We start from the raw sequence: 19,854 nt of genomic DNA, 5'->3' as shown, positions 1-19,854 counted from the left end.
CACAAGCATGTACCACTGTGCCCAACTAATTTTTGAATTTTTTGTAGAGTCGGGGTTTCACCATGTTGCCTGGGCTGTTAAACTCCTGAGTTCAGGCAATCTGCCCACCTCAGCCTCCCAAAAAGTGCTGGGATTATAGACATGAGCCACCACGTCCAGCCTTCTTGTGTTGCTTTTTAGCAAAAATAGAAATATTTATCAAAAAATGATGAAGATTTAGTCTTACAATGGCAATAATTATCCCACACTTGCCTACAGGACTCATATGGCTAAGAACATCATATTAGAATAAATTAAATAAACAATCATTTATTACTTCAGGATATTTAGTCATTGGCATTTTCCACATTTAGGTTATAAAGAATTCAACCATGTTTTCTTCTATTCCTTATATGGTTACATCTTTTTACATCTTACCCATATGGAGTTCATTCTGTTACATGTTGTGAGATGTAGATCCAATTTTATCTTTTACCAAAGAGCTATGAAATCCCAACATTTTTAAATACTGAATTATTTAATACTCTTAGTATTTAAATACTAAATTATTTAATACTCTCAATGTGTTTAAAAGGTTAGATAGATATCATTTCTGATATTTCCTTGTTCTGTTTTGTATGTAAATGCCCTTAATGTTTTTTTTTCCAGGAAATCAATGAAAATTCTCTTAAAAGGTTAAGTGTCTACTTAGAAAACCTCCAGAAACCAGGCTTCAAGTCTTTGAAACCAACTCAGCTTACATTTTATGTAAGAGAAACAGACCAGAGTTCCTCCGATGGCCAGGATACTTTTAGTACTTCCGGTACGTTTTTTATTTCTGGTGTGTCCCTTGCAAGCTTCATGTTAAATGTGTTCATTAATTTTGACATTGCCAGAATATCTTTGGATCAAAACTTTGGTGATAGAAAAATAATAGCATTTAATTGATTGTTTTCCTAGAATTAGATTCTATTCCTAGCTGCATATGTTTGAACAAGTGATTTTTTGCGTGTTTAAACTTTTTTGTTTCTAAAACTAAAGTGTTCCTATTTGTTCCCTTACCAGTTCAGTGTTATTTTAAGTGTTAAACATGTCCAAACAATATGTATTTCTAAAAACTACAGCTTGCATTCTCTTATTTAGTCCTCTGAATACTCTGAGGCTGGTAGTATTTACCCAATTATAACTTAGTGATGTTCAGTGCCTTTCCCAAGACCAGAGAGAAAGAATATAAGTCTTGAACCCAGGTCTTTTAACTCCAACTTTATGCTGCTGCTAAAATCCAATTAATCTTAGCAGACAGCCACCTTTTCACTACTTTTTGTTACTGCTTATCCATATTTAAAATTAAGGACAAATATTTAGGTAAAGATCACTAAAGGCCTATCATTTCTCTAATTATACATGCTTTTGATGATCCTTGAGGAAATAACTATATTTTTAGAATGAACTTAAGACAATTTAAAGATTCACTGAGTGCTTTCTGTGAGTTAAGGCTAAAACAGGATACACTGTAATTTTTTTTTTAAACAAACTGTTATAAAACTCAGAATTTGATAGGTCTTTGAGATCTAAAATCTGTTTCTAGCTCTGCCAGTGACCTAGCTGTGTGACCTTTAACTTCTGGGTGTTCATTTATTAAAATGAAAGAGTTGGTGAACTGTGTAGAGGCCACTCACATGGAAGATCCCTAATTTACACCTCACCCTCCCACGGCTCTCAGGACTTCAAATGGAAGGAGGAAGAGCTTGATCTGAAGAATGCTGAAGTGTGTTGCAGACAACTCCTCACCCAGTCTCTCCAGGGACTAGTATTTGATAGTATACGATCTCTTACCTTTTATTTTCTCATAATTGAATATGGGAGATCAGGAGTCACAAATTCCTTTTCTTGGCAGTTTCTCCATCTACCTCTGACTTAGAGTTTTATTAAAAATAGCCCTATTCTTCAATATTTAAAGACAGAAAGTCAACTCATAGCCCTTTTGTGAAGGAACAGCTGTACTGAAGAATGCTGTAAATAATGAATAATAAGCATGTTGATCACTCTAAGTGACACAATTCTGTTTGAAAGTTTAAATACATTATGAATGTGCTGTTCTTAGCCATGAGAGTCTCATAAGCAACTGAGATACATTGTTACTAGTGTAAAACCAAATATTCATAAATATTTTTAATAGATATATGCTCCTGTTAGGGTCAAGATTAGGCTAGGAATTAAATAACATCTTAGTTATATGTAGTGGTCTACTTAGATTTCATGATTTCTCCAGGAGGACAGATGGAATTTTAGAGGTAGATTATATCCTTTATAGTTGTTAAAATAAAAATATTATCATCAATCTGTTTTTATTTGTATGTGGTTGAAAGAGTCAAGCTCGTTCCTACAGCTACAACTACTGCTTCTACTACCACTGTCAGCTGGATTTGTCTTAAATATTGAATATACATGGAGTTAAAGAGTAAACTGAATTTAAAAGCTTAGTGGAAAACTTAGAAAGTTTCACACAGCAAATTAGGGACAGAGCTGGTACTAGAACTAATGTGTCCTTATTCCTAGTCCAGTGTTTTGGTTTGTATACCACATTATCTATTAATTCTTCTTTTAAAATATTGTAATTAATCATTTTTCCTTTTGCCTTTATAACAAAGATTGGTTCTCTGACAAAGATTTAAAACATTTTTACTTTTGTAACATTTTTACCTGATTATAAAATTGAAATCAAGTAGATTTTTTAAAAATTTTTATTTCTAGAACACTAGAAATCATTAATCAGCTTTGGATAATTAAGATGGTAATAAGGTAAAATGTTTACTAGTGATTTTCATTACTGAAATTTTGTGAGCCTTTAGCATTATTAATACATTGAAATCCTTAAAGGCTGAAATTATTTCTTCAGCTCGGTATCTTTTTGGTGGTTCATGAGGAAGTAAATGTTGTTATTAGAATAAATTTTAAAACAAGTTAAAGATTTGCTGAGAGCTTTCTGTGAATTAATGCTAAGACAAATAGCTGTAGCCACCTCTGGTTGAGTAAAAGCAGAATCCTTTACTTTCAGTTAATGGTTAACTTTGAATGATTTCTTAAACAAAAATAGCTTATAGCTGGGCATGGTGACACAAGCCTGTACTCCCAGCTACTCAGAAGACTGAGGTGGGGGAATCACTTGAGCCCAGGAGTTTGAGGCTAGCCTGGACAACTGGAAAACACAGTGAGACTGACTTTTTTTTTTTTTTTTTTTTTTGAGACGGAGTCTCACTCTGTCGCCAGGCTGGAGTACAGTGGTGCTATCTTGGCTCACTGCAACCTCTGCCTCCCAGGTTCAAGCGATTCTTCTGCCTCAGCCTCCTGAGTAGCTGGGACTACAGGCAAGTGCCACCACGCCCAGCTAATTTTTGTATTTTTAGTAGAGACGGGGTTTCACCATGTTGGCCATGATGGTCTCAATCTCTTAACCTCGTGATCCGCCCACCTCGGCCTCCCAAAGTGCTGGTGTTACAGGCATGAGCCACCACACCTGGCCGAGACTATCATTTAAAAAAAAAAAAAAATGTAAAAGGTTACAGAAAAAATTAAACTAGAAATGGGAGAAAAGATATAGCTTATATGACAAAAAGATGATGCTAATACATAAAGAGTTTTTACAAATTAAAAATAAACCAGAGTAGTTCCATTCCAAAAATGGAGAAAGACAATAAATAGACAGTTCAAGAAATAACACATATAAATGTCAGTTAAGTATATAAAAATCTTTAGGCCATGCGTGATGGCTCACACCTATAATCCCAGCACTCTGAGAGGCCGGGGCAGGCAAATTGCTTGAGTCCAGGAGTTCCAGACCAGCCTGGGCAACATAGCAAAACCCCGTCTCTACTAAAAATACAAAAAATTAACCAGGCGTGATGGCATGTGCCTCTAGTCCCAGCTACTCAAGAGCCTAAGGTAGGAGAATCACCTGAGCCCGGGGGGCAGAGGTTGCAGTGAGGCAAGATGGCAGGCACCACTGCACTCCAGCATGGGTGACAGAGTGAGACCCTGTCTCAAAAAAAAAAAAAAAAAAAAAAAAATTATTTAGCCTCAGTATTCGAACGTAAACTGAAATAATTAGGTAGGATTTTTTGCCCATTAATTTTTTTCTTTTTTTGCTGGTAATACCCATAAATGGTAAAAATACATTTTCCCACATTATTGATGGGTATACAAATTAGTGCAAACTACAAACTCTGCAGCTTGGAATTCTCTCCCCAAAGCCACAAAATTCTTCTTGGAATGTATCCTGAGGAACCAGTAAAGGATATTTGCAGTATGGTACAGGCAGTCCTCACTATATAGCAGCTCTTAAGTTGGATTAAATAATGAGGTGATAAATTGAGATGGAAACAGATTTAATCCTTGACTTTGCACTTCTGAGGATGAGCTATTTTTTCTTAACCTCCAGTGCAGCAATTTGGGTTTTCCTTTCCTCCTTCACTGACTAGAATAATTCCCTTGCCAGTAGTTCTAAGTTTACCCAAATTATTGAACTAAAAAAAACTATTTATTAGTTGGCATGTTCTGGATCTCATAAGTTGGTGTGGCAAGTAGAATGTGTATCTCTGACAATGATTTAAATTGTGGTGTCTGTCATCAGTTGCAAATACTTTTTTTTTTTTTTTTTTGAGGCAGAGTCTTGCTCTGCTGCCAGGCTTAAGTACAGTGGCGCAGTCTCGGCTCACTGCAATCTCCGCCTCCTGGGTTGAAGTGATTCTCCTGCCTCAGCCTCCCAAGTAGCTGGGATTCCAGGAGTGCACCACCATACCCGCTAATTTTTGTATTTTTAGTAGAGAGAGTTTCACCTTGTTGGCCAGGCTGGTCTCGAATTCCTGGCCTCAAGTGATCCACCTGCCTCAGCCTCCCAAAGTGGTAGGATTATAGGCATGAACCACTGCTCCGGCCTCATACATGATACACACATACAAGCACATAGACGGAAAAGGTCAAAGAACAGTGCTGCCCAAGAGAACTTTCTGTGATGGGGGAAATGTTCCATATCTGCATCATCTAATATGGCAGGCCCTAGCCCCGTGTGTTTATTGAGCACTTGAAATGTGGCCAATGTGGCCAAAGAACTTAATTTTAAATTTTTATTTCATTTCAATCAATTTAATTTTAAATTGCCACGTGTGCTAGTAGCTACCATCTTGGATAGAGCAGGTCTGGAAGAATATGTACCTGTTAATAGTGATTACCTCAAGCAAAGATGGTAAAGTTGTATGCCTGCTAACAGGAGACTTTTGCTTTTAATTTTCAAAACTAATTAAAAATAGTTTTTTAAAAAAGCAAAGAGTCAGCATGTTGTAGTGGAGAAAATATTTGGCTTGGTGTCAACTCAGATTTAAGCCCTGGCTTCATTCTTAATCTATGTTCCTTCACATTTGACAAGAGAAATGATAATGGCATAGTTGGTGGTAGTGTTGATTGAAAAGATATGTAAATTAAGCTGGAACCATGCCTAACACCCAGAAAAGAAAAAAAACAAAACCAGTGGATTTTTTATTGATGACTTCATCAATTAGATTACTTACCTTAGCCCAATGATTACCCAACATCAAAATCAGTAACTTTTTTTTTTGAGACAGAGTCTTGCTCTGTCACCCAGGCTAGAATGCAGTGGTACAATCTCGGCTCACTGCAACCTCCGCCTCCCAGGTTCAAGTGATTCTCCTGCCTCAGCCTCCCGAGTACCTGGGATTACAGGCACCCACCACTGCGCCTGGCTAATTTTTGTATTTTTAGTAGAGATGGGGTTTCACCATCTTGGTCAGGCTGGTCTCAAACTCCTGAGCTCATAATCCACCCACCTTGGCCTCCCAAAGTGCTGGGATTACAGGAGTAACTTTTAAACAGCTAGAGAATTTTAAATCACTCCTGAAAATATTGGGTTACTACCTAGTCGAGTGAGCAAGTATGAGGACCATCTCCTTCAATCATAGAGAAAATTCAAGATGGGTTTCTGTGACCACTGAGACTAGATTATATGGCCCCTCTTATCTGAACTGCTGTCACAGTGTACACTTGTATTCTCCTGTCTCCACTAGAAACTATCTTTGGTGGACACCTGCTTATAGGAGAGCTTTTCTGTCTCTTAAGAGACCAGATTTATCAACAGAATTGAGAATATTCTGAATCCCCTTGTTGGGCTGGGATGGGTTTGGTCACTGGAGCCAAACTAGAAAATGGAGCTGATGATTGAAGTAATTCATGAAGGTAAAAATAGTGTGGTATAGTTTTAGAGAAAGGAAGTCATTTTCCATTTACAGGTGATTTGCTAATAGGACGAATTTAAATCAGTAATAGAATGTCTTAAAAGATTTTGATTTTATATATGTTGAAATAAAGCAAATAATCATCTGTATTAATTGTTTGGGGGAATTATATTCTCTAGGATTTCGAGCAGTCAAATTTACTTTGCACACCAGAGATCTGCTAAGCACAGTATTATATATTCTCAACTCCTGCAGTTTATCTGTTGAACATATCCAAAGCTTGAATACTAATGTGCATACCCAGCCTCTCAAAGAAGCTAAAAGGATGCCTGACAGGCCCATCAAATGGGACAAGTCTTATTACTCCTTTACTGGATTCAAGGACCCTGATGAAGACCTTGAACAAGTCTCGAGAGTGGAAACAACTCTCACGTATGTAAAAGTTTTTATCTAACTAAACTGTATTTGTAGTTTGTGTTTATGACACTGATTTATTGGGATGGCAAAAACTTTTTTTATAAATAAAAAGTGTAGTTCACATTTAAAATTAAAGCCTAATTTTCCAGGAAAAGTAATACTATCAGTCTTTTAATCCAGTAATCATTATGAAAAATATATTTCATGTTTCTTAAGGCTGCCAAAATACTTCCAACTGTATTTAAAGTTGTGGTCTTTTGATACCAAACACATGCAGGAGATTGTTTTGTTTAACTTTTAAAAATTCTATTCAAGTTACCCCCGGTACATGGAGAAAGGCTATACCTAAGACTATACAAATATTTTTTACTCTTCTTCATGTGTTAGGCATTTCTAACAGATAGTTCAGTAGTGATGGACTTTAGTGTAATAATCCATACATAAGAAAAATACATGGTGACAAAATTATTAAATATCATCTAGAATAGCTGCTTTAAAGAGTTACTTTTTAAATTATAAAAACCATATATAAAATGTTTTCTATTATTTGACATGCCTTATTTGTAAAGTCACCTTAATGTTTTTTAAGTCATTTTTGGATTTCATAAAGACCCATCATTCTCTTCCTATGATCGTATCTAAAAAGTCCAGTGGCTTATCAGAGGATTCTCTCATTATGGCATAGTAAATGATCCTTCATTATCCACTGGCATAATATCTGCTTTGTGGATTATCTATACTAAGGGATTGCTCCTTATTACCTAGCTAGATTCTAAATAAGGCTGAAAAGGTAGGAAGGTAGCAGAGTCTAGTACAGAAAAGTACAGAAGTATGTGTCTGAAGACGTGTATGTATGTACCTATGTGTGATAGTCTATGATATTTGTCTATATGCATAACTGATGGATAAATCACTTCCCTAAATATGAAGACTTTAATTGTTCAGATTCTCTTCTGAGATGGAAATGTGGGTTTGGGAATAACAATTTAATGATGGACCAGAAGTAATGACACAGTAAGAAGTCAGGTAAAAAATGAAGAGCCTGGCACTGTGGCTTATGCTGATAATCCCAGCATTCGGGGAGGCCGAGGTGGGAGGATTTCCTGAGGTCAGGAGTTCGAAACCAGCCTAAGCAACATAGTGAGACCCCCATCTCTACAAAAAATACAAAAATTTAGCTAGGCATGGTGGTACACATTTGTAGTTCTAGCTACTTGGAAGGCTGAGGCAGGAAGATCCCTTGAGCACAGGAGTTTGAGGCTGTGGTGAACTATGATTGTGCCATTGCACTCCAGCCTGGGTGACAAAGTGAGACCCTGTCTCCAAAAAATAATAAATAAATAAAAAGTAGAGTCATGGTGGCGTAGAGGTTGCTGAATTGAAAATTTTGGTATAGAAAAACAGAAGAGATAATTTAAGGTTAATTGCACACAGAGGCTACAGTGGGAATTGAAGTAGATTTCTCTGAGCACAAACTGGAAGAGAGGTTCTCAGCCTTGCCTTCAAGTTTTATGTGGGATATAGCACATACAACTTCTGCTTACACCCGCAGGAGAATATTGTTGTACTTATATTGTGCTGTGTCTAGATGAACAAAAAGTTGGGGATTACTGGCCTAAAGGGTACAGAAAACAGTGAAATTGAATACATCAAGCCAAAATAGCAAAAATAACAGTTTTTGGACTTCACTCAAGTTAAAAGGGCTTAAGAATAATGTATTAAAGGATTTCAGAGAAGCAGTTGGTCTGTGGTTCAGTTGAGTATTTCGTAGAACACAGTTTTTATTTGGAGCTGGATGTGCAGCCATCATGAAAAGAGTGCCCCAAGGACCTAGAACTGGGCTTAGACACCCGGCAAAGTAATGAAAATATATTGAAACTATGGAAAGCCAACTCAACAAGATAAGTGGTATTCAACTGGGTTCCTTATCTAAGCTCAGTATTTATAATTTTTTTATTTGTATCTCATTTATCCAATAAAATTCCTTAGTCTTTAGTAAAAGGAGACTTTCTTATATTACATTAGACTATATGAGTTCTTAAGAGTAGGGAATATGTTTTGATAATCTCTGTGTCTACTAATCTACTTCGTAGATTCATAGAATCCATCCAATATTTTCATTGAACTGAACTAGAGAATTGTTGAATAACTAAATATGATGTGCTAGAGGCTCAGTATGAAGAACTCAGGCTTTAATATGGGAATGCAAAGTAACATACATAGTGTAGCAATAGAAGTCACTTAGCAATGAATGTAGAGGGCCATTTTTTCTTAAATTGCCTCTGTTAATTTCATTAATGTTAACTAAAAAAATCTGCTATTTTTAGTGAAAGACACATTGTCTTAAGGAAAATTTCTATGCATAGGTAAGTTATGTTGCTGTGAATTCTTGATTTCCTCAAAAGTCAGCTTTGTCTTAAATTCAAGCTTTCATTTTGACAGTTATGAGGACAAGCTCAAAAAACAAGTCCCTCTGACTTGTCTACCCTTTAAGAGGATAGCAACATAAAAAATGCCTTGGGAAGCCGAGGCAGGCGGATCGCGAGGTCAGGAGATCGAGACCATCCTGGCTAACACGGGTGAAACCCCATCTCTACTAAAAATACAAAAAATTAGCATGGCGGCGGGCACCTGTAGTCCCAGCTACTCAAGAAGCTGAGGCAGGAGAATCGCTTGAACCGGGGAGGTGGAGGTTGCAGTGAGCCAACATCACGCCACTGCACTCCAGCCTGGGCAACAGAGCGAGACTCTGTCTCAAAAAAAAAACAACCCACTGTTTTAGAAATTGAAGTCAGTGGAAATTTAGCTTTCTAAATCACTGATTATTATTATCCATCTTGTCAATAGCTATTTTATCTTTACAGAAATTAAAGTAAACCCATTATTTAGCAGTTAGAGCCTTTCTTTTTTTAGCTTCATAAAGTGAAATTAATAATGGCATAGCATTACAGTAGATAGGTTTTTTTTTTTTTTAGTTTTTAATGCTTATATTGAAGGGCCTTAGGTTGTATTTCTTTTTAAATTTCTTTCTTTCTTTTTTTTTTTTTTTTGAGACAGGGTCTTACTCTGTCAGACTGGAGTGCAGTGGCATGATCATAGCTCACTGCAGCCTCAAACTCCTGGGCTCAAGTGATCCTCCCGCCTCAGCCTTCAGAGTAGCTGGGACTACAGGCATGTGCCACCATACCTGGCTAATTTTTTTTTTTTAAAGATGGAGTCTCACTCTGTTGCCCAGGCTGGAGTGCAATGGCACTATCTCGACTACTGCAACCTCCGGCTCACTGCAACCTGCACCTCCCGGATTAAGCATTCTCCTGCCTCAGCCTCCCGAGTAGCTGGAATTACAGGCATACACCATCACACCCCTGGCTAATTTTTGTATTTTTAGTAGAGACAGGGTTTCACCATGTTGGCTAGACTGGTCTGGAACTCTTGACCTCAGGTGATCCACCCACCTCGACCTCCCAAAATGCTGGGATTACAGGCGTGAGCCACCGTGCCTGGCCATACCTGGCTAATTTTTTTTATTTTTAGTAGAGACAAGGTCTCACTGTGTTGCACAGGCTGGTCTCAAACTCCTGAGCTCAAGTGATCCTCCTGCCTCAGCTTTCCAGAGTGCTGGGATTACAGACATGAGCCACCATGCCCAGCTAGACTATATTTCTTAAGCATTGACATCTTATTGATTTACCTGAACCAGATCATCACAACTCATGGAGTTTGAGTTTAGCTTAAGAATGTGTAATTTTAGAGCAAAAAGTCCAGGCTGGGTAGGAGAGAGAGGACAGTACTACACTGCACCAAGACAAGACAAGGAATACTGCTCATTGGGCCATTAAGAGTGAAATGCAGTGTAGGCTAAATCCCTTTACCAGCACGTCTTACAGTGCTGATGCAGCATTATAATACCTGCACTCATCTGAAAGGTTTCTTATCTCTTATCTCCCTAACATAACCTGGTTTCCCAATTCTAGCATGTTCACATAGGCCCAGAGCCTGTTGACCTTTCCCCGAGCATGAGCATTGCCCAGTTTGAAGGAACCTCTGCTGAGGGTTTGTTCAATGTTTTAATATATGGTAGTTTTTCCTAGTAAGGGTTCCAGGAGCTTATATCATAAAAGCCAGAATGGTATCTCTATCAATTTCTCATTTCAATTACAGTTGACCCTTGAAGAATGTGTGTTTGAAGTGTGCCGATCCACTCTTACACGGATTTTTTTCAACCAAAAGCAGATTGAAAATACCATATTTGCTCCCCAAAAACTATTGAAATAATAATAGAGAGAGAGAGAGAGGGAAGGAAGGAAGGAAGGAAGGAAGGAAGGAAGGAAGGAAGGAAGGAGAGGAAGGAAGGAAGGAAGGAAGGAAGGAAGGAAGGAAGGAAGGAAGGAAGGAAAGAAAGAAAGAAAAAAAACATACAGTATTAGCAAGATGTGACACCTATGTATAGGGAAGGCCGACTGTTGGTATATGCAAGTTTGGCGGGGCCAACTACAGGACCTGAGTATGCACAGATTTTGGTACCCGTGGGTGGTCTTGGAACTAATGCCTCATGTATAGCAAGAGAAAACTGTACTGATTTTTTTTTTATATCTGTAATTATTATACAAATAATTGTAAAACTGTTGAACCATTTCAGAGCTTTCAAATCATGTGAATCAAGTGACTGCCTAGTAGGGAGATTCATGGTGCCTATAAGTCTACTAAAACCTGTTAGCCACCATGGTCATTTTGGCCATATGCAGTTTAAATTTTTATTCACGTACTGTTTAATTCATCTTCATTACATATATAGATTATAGAGAGGAATCATAAGGAACACATGCTGAATTATATAGTTCAGAATTAGCATAAAAATGGTAATTCTGCACATTTATATCAATCTGATCTCCTAATTTACAAATTATATTCATTGGATCAAAATTTTCTTTTTTTTTTTTTTTCTTTTTTTGAGACAGAGTCTCGCTCAGTCGCCCAGGCTGGAGTGCAGTGGCACGATCTTGGCTCACTGCAAGCTCTGCCTCCCGGGTTCACACCATTCTCCTGCCTCAGCCTCCCAAGTAGCTGGGACTACAGGTGCCTGCCACCACACCCAGCTAATTTTTTTGTATTTTTAGTAGAGATGGGGTTTCACCGTGTTAGCCAGGATGGTGTTGATTTCCTAACCTCATGATCCACTCGTCTTGGCCTCTCAAAGCGCTGGGATTACAGGTGTGAGCCACTGCACCCCGCCCAAAATTTTCTTTTTAATTAAATCTTGAAAGCAAGTTAAGATGGTTTTAATGTTTCTGAGCACTATGTTAAATGAGAAAATATAATTACAGTGTTATTTAGTATAGACTTTAACTTTCAAAATAATTTTATCTGTTTTTGCTTTTGCTGAGAAGTGCAGGGTAAAATTGTGTCCTAGGATTTTTAAATTAAAATACGAAATCATAAAAATAAATCAGTTGAGTTTTTTATTTTTATTTTTTAATATTTTTTGAGACAGGGTCTTGTTTGGTTGCCCAGGCTGGAGGAGTTTTTTAAAAACACAAAATGGGAGATTTATCAGGTCATAAAAACTCTATTTAACCCACTTTTATATTATATCCAGTAATTACATTTTAATGTATATTTTAGGGCATGGTTTGTAATTTTGAATTTCTCAGCAGATTGTATTTTATCTTACTTCAACATTCCTTTGTTATATACCATATAAAAATGATAAAATGAAAGTTTTAGGCCAGGTGTGGTGGCTCACGCCTATAATCTCAGCACTTTGGGAAGCTGAGGTGGGCAGATCACTTGAGGTCAAGATAGTGGCCAACATGGTGAAACCCCATCTCTATTAAAAAAAAAAAATACAAAAATTAGCCAGGCGTGATGGCGCATGCCTGTAGTCCCAGCTACTCAGGTGACTGAGGCAGGAGAACTGCGTGAACCTGGGAGGCAGAGATTGCAGTGAACCAAGATCGTGCCATTGCACTCTAGCCTGGGTGACAGAGTGAGACTCTGTCTGAAAAGAAAAGAAAAGAAAAGAAAAGAAAAGAAAATTTTAATAACCTAAGTAGTTTTTGAAAATTATATAAAATAATAAAAGGAATGTTCCAGTCTAAAAAAATTAGGAAATGCTGTTCTGTGTTGTCAATTTTTGTATTTCTATATTTTGGGTATATTCTTTGATTATCAAATTATGTTAAAACAAAAATGTACTTTAATTATATAGCTTTTATTTGAGAGGAGCTAACCAGATCCATTTTATATAAACAAAACAATTCCATATGAAATGTCTATCCCACTGAACAAACATGTCATTGAACTAGAAAAAGACCATTGAAATACTATTCTTACAGCTACTAAGATACCAGTGAATGTCAGAGTTCCTTTTTTTCTTTTTTTTTTTTGAGACAGAGTCTCGCTCTATCACCCAGGCTGGAGTACAGTGGCGCAATCTCGGCTCACTGCAAGCTCCGCCTCCCGGGTTCACGCCATTCTCCTGCCTCAGCTGCCCCAGTAGCTGGGACTACAGGTGCCCGCCACCACACCCGGCTAATTTTTTGTATTTTTTAGTAGAGACGGGGTTTCACCATGTTAGCCAGGATGGCCTCGATTACCTGACCTCGTGATCCGCCCGCCTCGGCCTCCCAAAGTGCTGGGATTACAAGCGTGAGCCACCGCGCCCGGCCCAGAGTTCCTTTTTTTCTATTTGACCTTAGCTCAAATATATTTACATTTCACTTTCAGTGTCTAAACTTTGAATCAATTTTTGTGTTCATGAAATACCATATTGGACACCTACAACATTGGAACTATTCTATAGAATGTTTGGGATTTGATAGTCATGATTTAACTCATATCATGCATTTATTTACTCTTCCCCTTGTTTATAGGCTAAGTCACTGTTTTTAAAATTACAAGTGATAATGCAAAATTTAGTGACTCAGGACCAGCAAAGTTGTTTTGCTTTGCTTTCTTTTTTTTTTTTATTTTAACTATATATTGTGAATGCATTTCTAGTAGTAAGTTTAAGTATTATTTCTCAAAATACTTCATTTAGTTACATACACGTAAATACAGGTGTGTGTGTATATGCTGGTTCACTATGTGAAATATTTCTCACCGTGTGTTGCCATCAGAGAAATATAAAAAGCTTTTGGTGCCAGGTGCAGTGGCTGCTAACTATAATCCCAGCGCGTTGGGAGGCCAAGGCAGGAGGATTGCTTGAGGCCAGGAGTTTAAGACCAGCTTGGGCAATCTAGTAAGACCTTGTCTCTAGAAAAATAAAAATTAAAAAATTAGCCAGGTGTGACGGCATGTGCCTGTACTCCCAGCTACTCAGGAGGATCACGTGAGCCCAGGAGGTCGAGGCTGCAGTGATCCATGATCACACCACTGCACCCCAGCCTGGGTGACAGAGTGAGACCCTGTGTCTCCAAAAAATATATAAAAATAAAAAAACTATTGCGCTATGAACTTCAGGCAGTGAAAATAAAATAAAGGCTGTTATTGGTCTAAACTCCTTTGTTTTATACAGTTTGAAGCCTAGGAGTGTAAAATGTATGCAATTTTAACTTTATTGTAATTTGGATCATGGCTCTCCTTTTTCATCTCTTAAATCCATGGAAAACTGAGCTTCGCTTGAGTTACTAAAGTATTTTTATTTCAAAAGCATCATGACCCTAGGAACTAAACCAAATGATTTCACAGTCTAGCATTAGTCCTTGTACATGGTATTCTGGCATTCATTTTTATGTACCTTTTAATGTTCTTTTGGCTTCATTTTATTATCAGTTTTTTCTTTTTATTTGGATCTTATAACAATACATGTAATATATGTATTATATATATTGCTGCAATTATAATGAAATCATTTTTAATCAAGCTGTCTTAGTCCATTTTGCATTGCTACAATATAAAGGAATACTAGAGGCTGGGTAATTTATAAAGAAAAGAGGTTTGTTTGGCTCATGGTTCTGCAGGCTGTACAAGAAGTATGGCATCAGCATCTGCTTCTGGTAAGGACTTCAGAAAGCTTCCCCTCATGGTAGAAGGGAAAGAAGAACAAGCATCATGTGGCAAGAAAGGAGGAAAAAAAGAGAGGAGGAGGCGCGCCAGGCTATTTTTAGCAATCAGATCTTATGGAAACTAATAGTGAGAAGTCACTCATTACCGTGAGGATGACATGAAGCCATTCATGAGAGTTCTGCCTCCACGACCCAAAACCTCCCACCAGGTCCTGCCTCCAACATTGGGGATTAAATTTCAACATGAGATTTGGAGGGGACAAATATTTAAACTGTAGCACAGGCCAAGGTCAAATAAACAACCACAACCAGTTACCACTTCATACACTATGATGGCTATATTCTAAAAGAGAATAACAAGTGTTGGTGAGCAGGTTGGGAAATTGGAACTCTCCTCCATATAAAATGGTGCAGCTGCTGTGGAACACAGTTTGGCAATACTACAAAATACTAAACAGAGTTATGTGACCCAAGAATTCCACTCCTAGGTATACACTCAAGAGAAATGAAAACAGACATTCACACAAAAATATGCTTATAGCAACATTATTCATAATAGCCAAAAGTGGAAATAACCCAACGTCTACCAACTGATAAATGGATTTTTAAAAAGTGACATATCCATATAATGGAATATTATTTAACCAGAAAAAGGAATGAAGTACTGATACTACAACATGGATGAACCTTGAAAACATGCTAAGTCGAAGCTGATTACAGTCAACCACATACTGTATGATTCCATTTTATGTAAAATACCTAGAGTAGGCAAATCTAGAGAGACAAAGTAGATTACTGGTTGGTAGGGCTGGAGAGCAGGACTATTAATGGGTATGTGATTTCTTATTCAGGTGATGAAAGTTTACTAAAATTGACTGTGGTGGTGGTTGTACACTTCTGTGAACATACTAAAAATGGATGAATGGGTGAGTTGTGTGGTATATGAATTGTATTCCAACAAAGCCATTTTTAAAAAGAATTATCACTACTCTTTCTAAAAAATACATTTATTAAAATTATTATTAGTTTATGTTTTTGGACAATGTATAAAGATAATTTTGTGATAACAACTGAAAGGGTTGGGGAGAGCTAGTAAAGGAGCAGAGTTTTTGTTATTGAAGTTAAGCTAGTATAAATTCAAATTAGGGTGTTATAACTTTAGGATGTTAAATGTAATCCCCCCTGGTAACCATAAGAAAATACCTAAAGGATATGCACAAAAGGAAACGAGAAAGGAATTTAAGTGTTTTGCCAGAAAAAAAAAAAAATCAATTAAACACAAAAGAAGATAGTAATGCAAGAAATAAGGAACAAAAAAGCGATAAGACACACGGAAAATAAATAGCAACATGACAGAATTAAGTCCTATCTTATAAGTAATTACTTTAAATGTAAGTGGATTAAACTTTCTTAGGAATTGACTGAAGAGATGAAAGATTTGTAGTACAATGAAAACTGTAAAACATTTCTGAAAGAAATTAGAGAAGATATAAATAAAGGGAAAGGCATTCCATGATCATGGATCAGAAGATAATATTATTAAGATGTCAATACCCAAAGCAATGTACAGATCTAATGCAATCCCTATCAAAATCCCGATGACATTTTTTGCACCAATAGAAAAACCCATCCTAAAATTAGAATTTCAGGGGACCTCAAATAGCCAAAACAATCCTGAAAAAGAAGAGCAAAGCTGGAGAACTCACATTTCCTCATTTCAAAACTTACTACAAAGCTATAGTAAACAAAGCATTGTGATACTGTCATAAAAACAGACATATAGGCCAGGCATAGTGGCTCACTTCTGTAATCCCAGCACTTTGGGAGGCTGAAGCAGAAGGATTACTTGAGTCCAACCAGCCCAGGCACCATAGTGAGACCCTAATCTCTATAAAAAGAAAAATACACAAACATATAGACTACTGGAATAGAATAGAGAATACAGCAGTAAATACTTGCATATATGGTCAACTGATTTTCAACAAGAATGCCAAGACCACTGAATGGGGAAAAGATGATCTTTTCAACAAATGGTACTGGGAAAACTGGCCACATGCAAAGGAATGAAGTTGGACACTGACTTATACTAAAATTAACTCAAAATGGATCTTCGACTGAAATGTAAGACCTAAACTATAAAACTCTTAGAAGAAAACATAGGGCAGAAGATTCATGACATTGGATTTGCCAGTGATTTCTTGGATATAACACCTAAAACATAGGCAACAAAAGAAAAATAGACAAATTGGATTTCATGAACATTTTTAAAGTTTGTGCACTAAAAGACACTTTCAGAGTGTCAACAGAGTAAAATGGCAACCCACAAAATGAGAGAAAATGTTTGCAACTCATATATATGATAAAGGAATTGATATCCAGAATAGATAGAGAACTCCTAAAACTCACCAACTGGCAAACAACCCATTTCAAAAATGGGCAAAGGACTTGAATAGACATTTCTCCAAAGAAGGTATATAAATGGCCAATAAGCACATGAAAAGATACTCAACATCATTAATCACTAGGGAAATGCAAATTAAAACTAATGGTGTGAGGTACCTACTCACACCCATTAGAATGGCTACTATCCAAAAAACAAAATAACAAGAGTTGATGAGGGTGTGGAGAAACTGGAACCCTTATGCACTGTTGGTGGAAATGTGAAATGGTGCAGCTGCTATGGAAAATGATATGGTGATTCCTCAAAAACTTTATAGATTTACCATAAAATTGAGAGCAGTGTCTCAAATAGATATTTGTATACCCATGTTCATAGCAGCATTATTCACAATAGCCAAAAGGTGGAAGCAACTCAAGTGTCCATCAGTGGATGAATGGATAAGGAAAATTTGATATACTCGTACCGTGGAATGTTAGCCTTAAAAAGGAAGGAATTCTGACACAGGCTACAACACATGAACCTTGAGGACATCATGCTACATGAAATAAACCAGTCACAAAGAGACAGATGGTGTATGATTCTACTTATGTGAAGTACAAGGAGTAGTCAAATTCATAGAGACAGAAAATAGAACAGTGGTTGCCAGGGGCTGGAGGGAGGGGAAGGGGGTGTTAGTGTTTAATGTGTACAGAGTTTGAGTTGTGCAAGTTGAAAAGAGTTCTGAAAATTGATGGTGGTGATAGTTGCACAACAGTGTTAACGTACTTAATACCACTGAACTGTATACTTAAAAATGGTTAAGGGGCTGGGTGCAGTGGCTTATGCCTGTAATCCCGCGCTTTGGGAGGCTGAAGTGGGAGGATCACTTGAGCTTAAGAGTTCAAGATCAGCATGGGCAACATGGCAAGACCCTGTCTCCACCAAAAAAAAAAAAAAAATTTAAATTAGCCAAGCTAATTAGCCAGGCATGATCACACCACTGCACTCTAACCTGGGCAACAGAGTAAGGCCCTGTCTTTAAAAAAAGAAAAAAATAATAAGGTTAGGAAAAATATATTAGTGATTACTAATTAGTATTTACTTGTTTATAGGTAATTTCATTTCTTATAAAATCAGCAATTTTAAAAAAGTTCTTGCTTAGTAGAGGTTAAACAGTCTGGCTTACTTGATACTTTACTATGGAATAAATATGAGATTTCTCTATTTCTTTTATCTCAATAGTAATTAATTGGACTTCTCAACCTTGAAAACAAAGGCTCTGAATTTTTAAATCTCTGTGATTATAAAATTAAGCTAAGAATTAAAATGATTTATGTGGCAAATTCAGGCAGTAATGATCCTTTTAAAATCCAATAAAGTATTCTCATTTAGAGAGTAATTTAGAACTTTATTTCTGACCTAAAGTATGGTTAGACAAGGTAACCGTGTGTTTCCACATTGATCAGGAAGGTATTCTTTTCTCTTTGCCTTATGGTTTAATTTATAGTCAAATTTCATGCTGTCTAGTGATCTCGCTGTGATGACATTCAGATTGAGTACACATTAGATAATAAAAGACTCATCTTTCCCTCATGGGAGTAATAGGATAATGGGGGACGTAAGACATGTAGAGATAAATTATTATACAAACAGGCTGTGATTGGTCCAAAAAAGAATACTGAACAAGTATTACAGCCAATCACAGGACATATATTAGGGAGCGCAGAAAGATTTTCAAGTAAATCTAGCTCTTGGCTTACTTCCAGTTTTCATAGTTTTTGCTTGATGTGGGAACAGATCATTCAAATTTGTTTAATGGGAATTTTCGTTGCCACATTCATTTTTCTCTAGACTATTGGAATAACTTCCTAAGGATCTTTCTACCACCAGTTTCTCTTCCCTGCAACTTGGGTTCTACATTCCTTCTATATTCCCAACTTTACCAAAGGCTTTGGTCACATCATTCCCCTTAATAGCTCATGCATTGTTTAGAGGAGATCCCAGTTGGTAGCCTGCAAATACAGGCATTTATTAAATTTCATGGAGCTTGACAAATAAGAAAATACTAATAGACACATTTTTAGGAATTTTTGAAAGATAGAAAGCAGATGAGCTTAGAACTGTGGAGAAATAAGCCAGCCAGAATGCCTACTATCACCTCTACAATGTATTAGTCCTGGAGAGCCCAGCCAATGTATAATAAGAAACAGAAATGGGATATGTAAATATTGGAAAGGCAGAGATACACTTGCACTACTTACGCTTGTCACTAAGAAAATCAAAGGGAATTTTATTAGTCAGGAGTTTTTGATTGCCAACAAAAGAAACCAGCCCTATCTAATGTAGGTAGAAAATAAATTACAAGGATATGAAGTCTCTTATCATGTTTACAGAAGATTGGAGGACATGGTTGAGAAAATGTCCTGATGGGTATGAGCTGAGAAGAGAGACCCTCACTTTACTGAAGATGCTTTTGTGCAGAGTGTTTTACCCTAAAAAATAGATCCATATACTTATTTAAATTGTTTTAAAGAAAAATACAGGGACTGCTGATCCTGAAAAAGTTAATGAGCATAAAAAATAATTCTGAAAGGCCAGGCATGGTGGCTCACGCCTGTAATCCCAGCACTTTGGGAGGCCGAGGTGGGCAGATCATGAGGTCAGGAGATCGAGACCACCCTGGCTAATGTGGTGAAACACCGTCTCTACTAAAAATACAAAAAGTTAGCCAGGCGTGGTGGCGCACGCCTGTAGTCCTAGCTACTTGGGAGGCTGAGGCAGGAGAATTGTTTGAACCCAGGAGGCGGAGGTTGCAGTGAGCCGAGAT

At 37.1% G+C, this 19,854-nt stretch overlaps 1 protein-coding gene across 8 annotated transcripts in view; it reads left to right on the top strand.

The window, feature by feature from the left end:
- Positions 1 to 19,854, top strand: part of TCAIM (T cell activation inhibitor, mitochondrial) — a 67,194-nt gene that overhangs the window by 22,571 nt on the left and 24,769 nt on the right. For all 8 annotated transcript variants that reach the window (XM_055280832.2, XM_063611196.1, XM_055280841.2 and 5 more), the window contains 2 exons: positions 649 to 802; positions 6,404 to 6,656. In XM_055280832.2, the coding sequence (XP_055136807.1) occupies positions 649 to 802; positions 6,404 to 6,656 (407 nt within the window). The remainder of the gene's footprint in view (positions 1 to 648; positions 803 to 6,403; positions 6,657 to 19,854) is intronic.

Source organism: Symphalangus syndactylus, chromosome 1 (genome assembly GCF_028878055.3).
Source record: "Symphalangus syndactylus isolate Jambi chromosome 1, NHGRI_mSymSyn1-v2.1_pri, whole genome shotgun sequence".
Taxonomy (NCBI): domain Eukaryota; kingdom Metazoa; phylum Chordata; class Mammalia; order Primates; family Hylobatidae; genus Symphalangus; species Symphalangus syndactylus.
The sequence above is the reverse complement of the archived record's forward strand: the minus strand, read 5'-3'. Positions and strand labels throughout refer to the sequence as shown.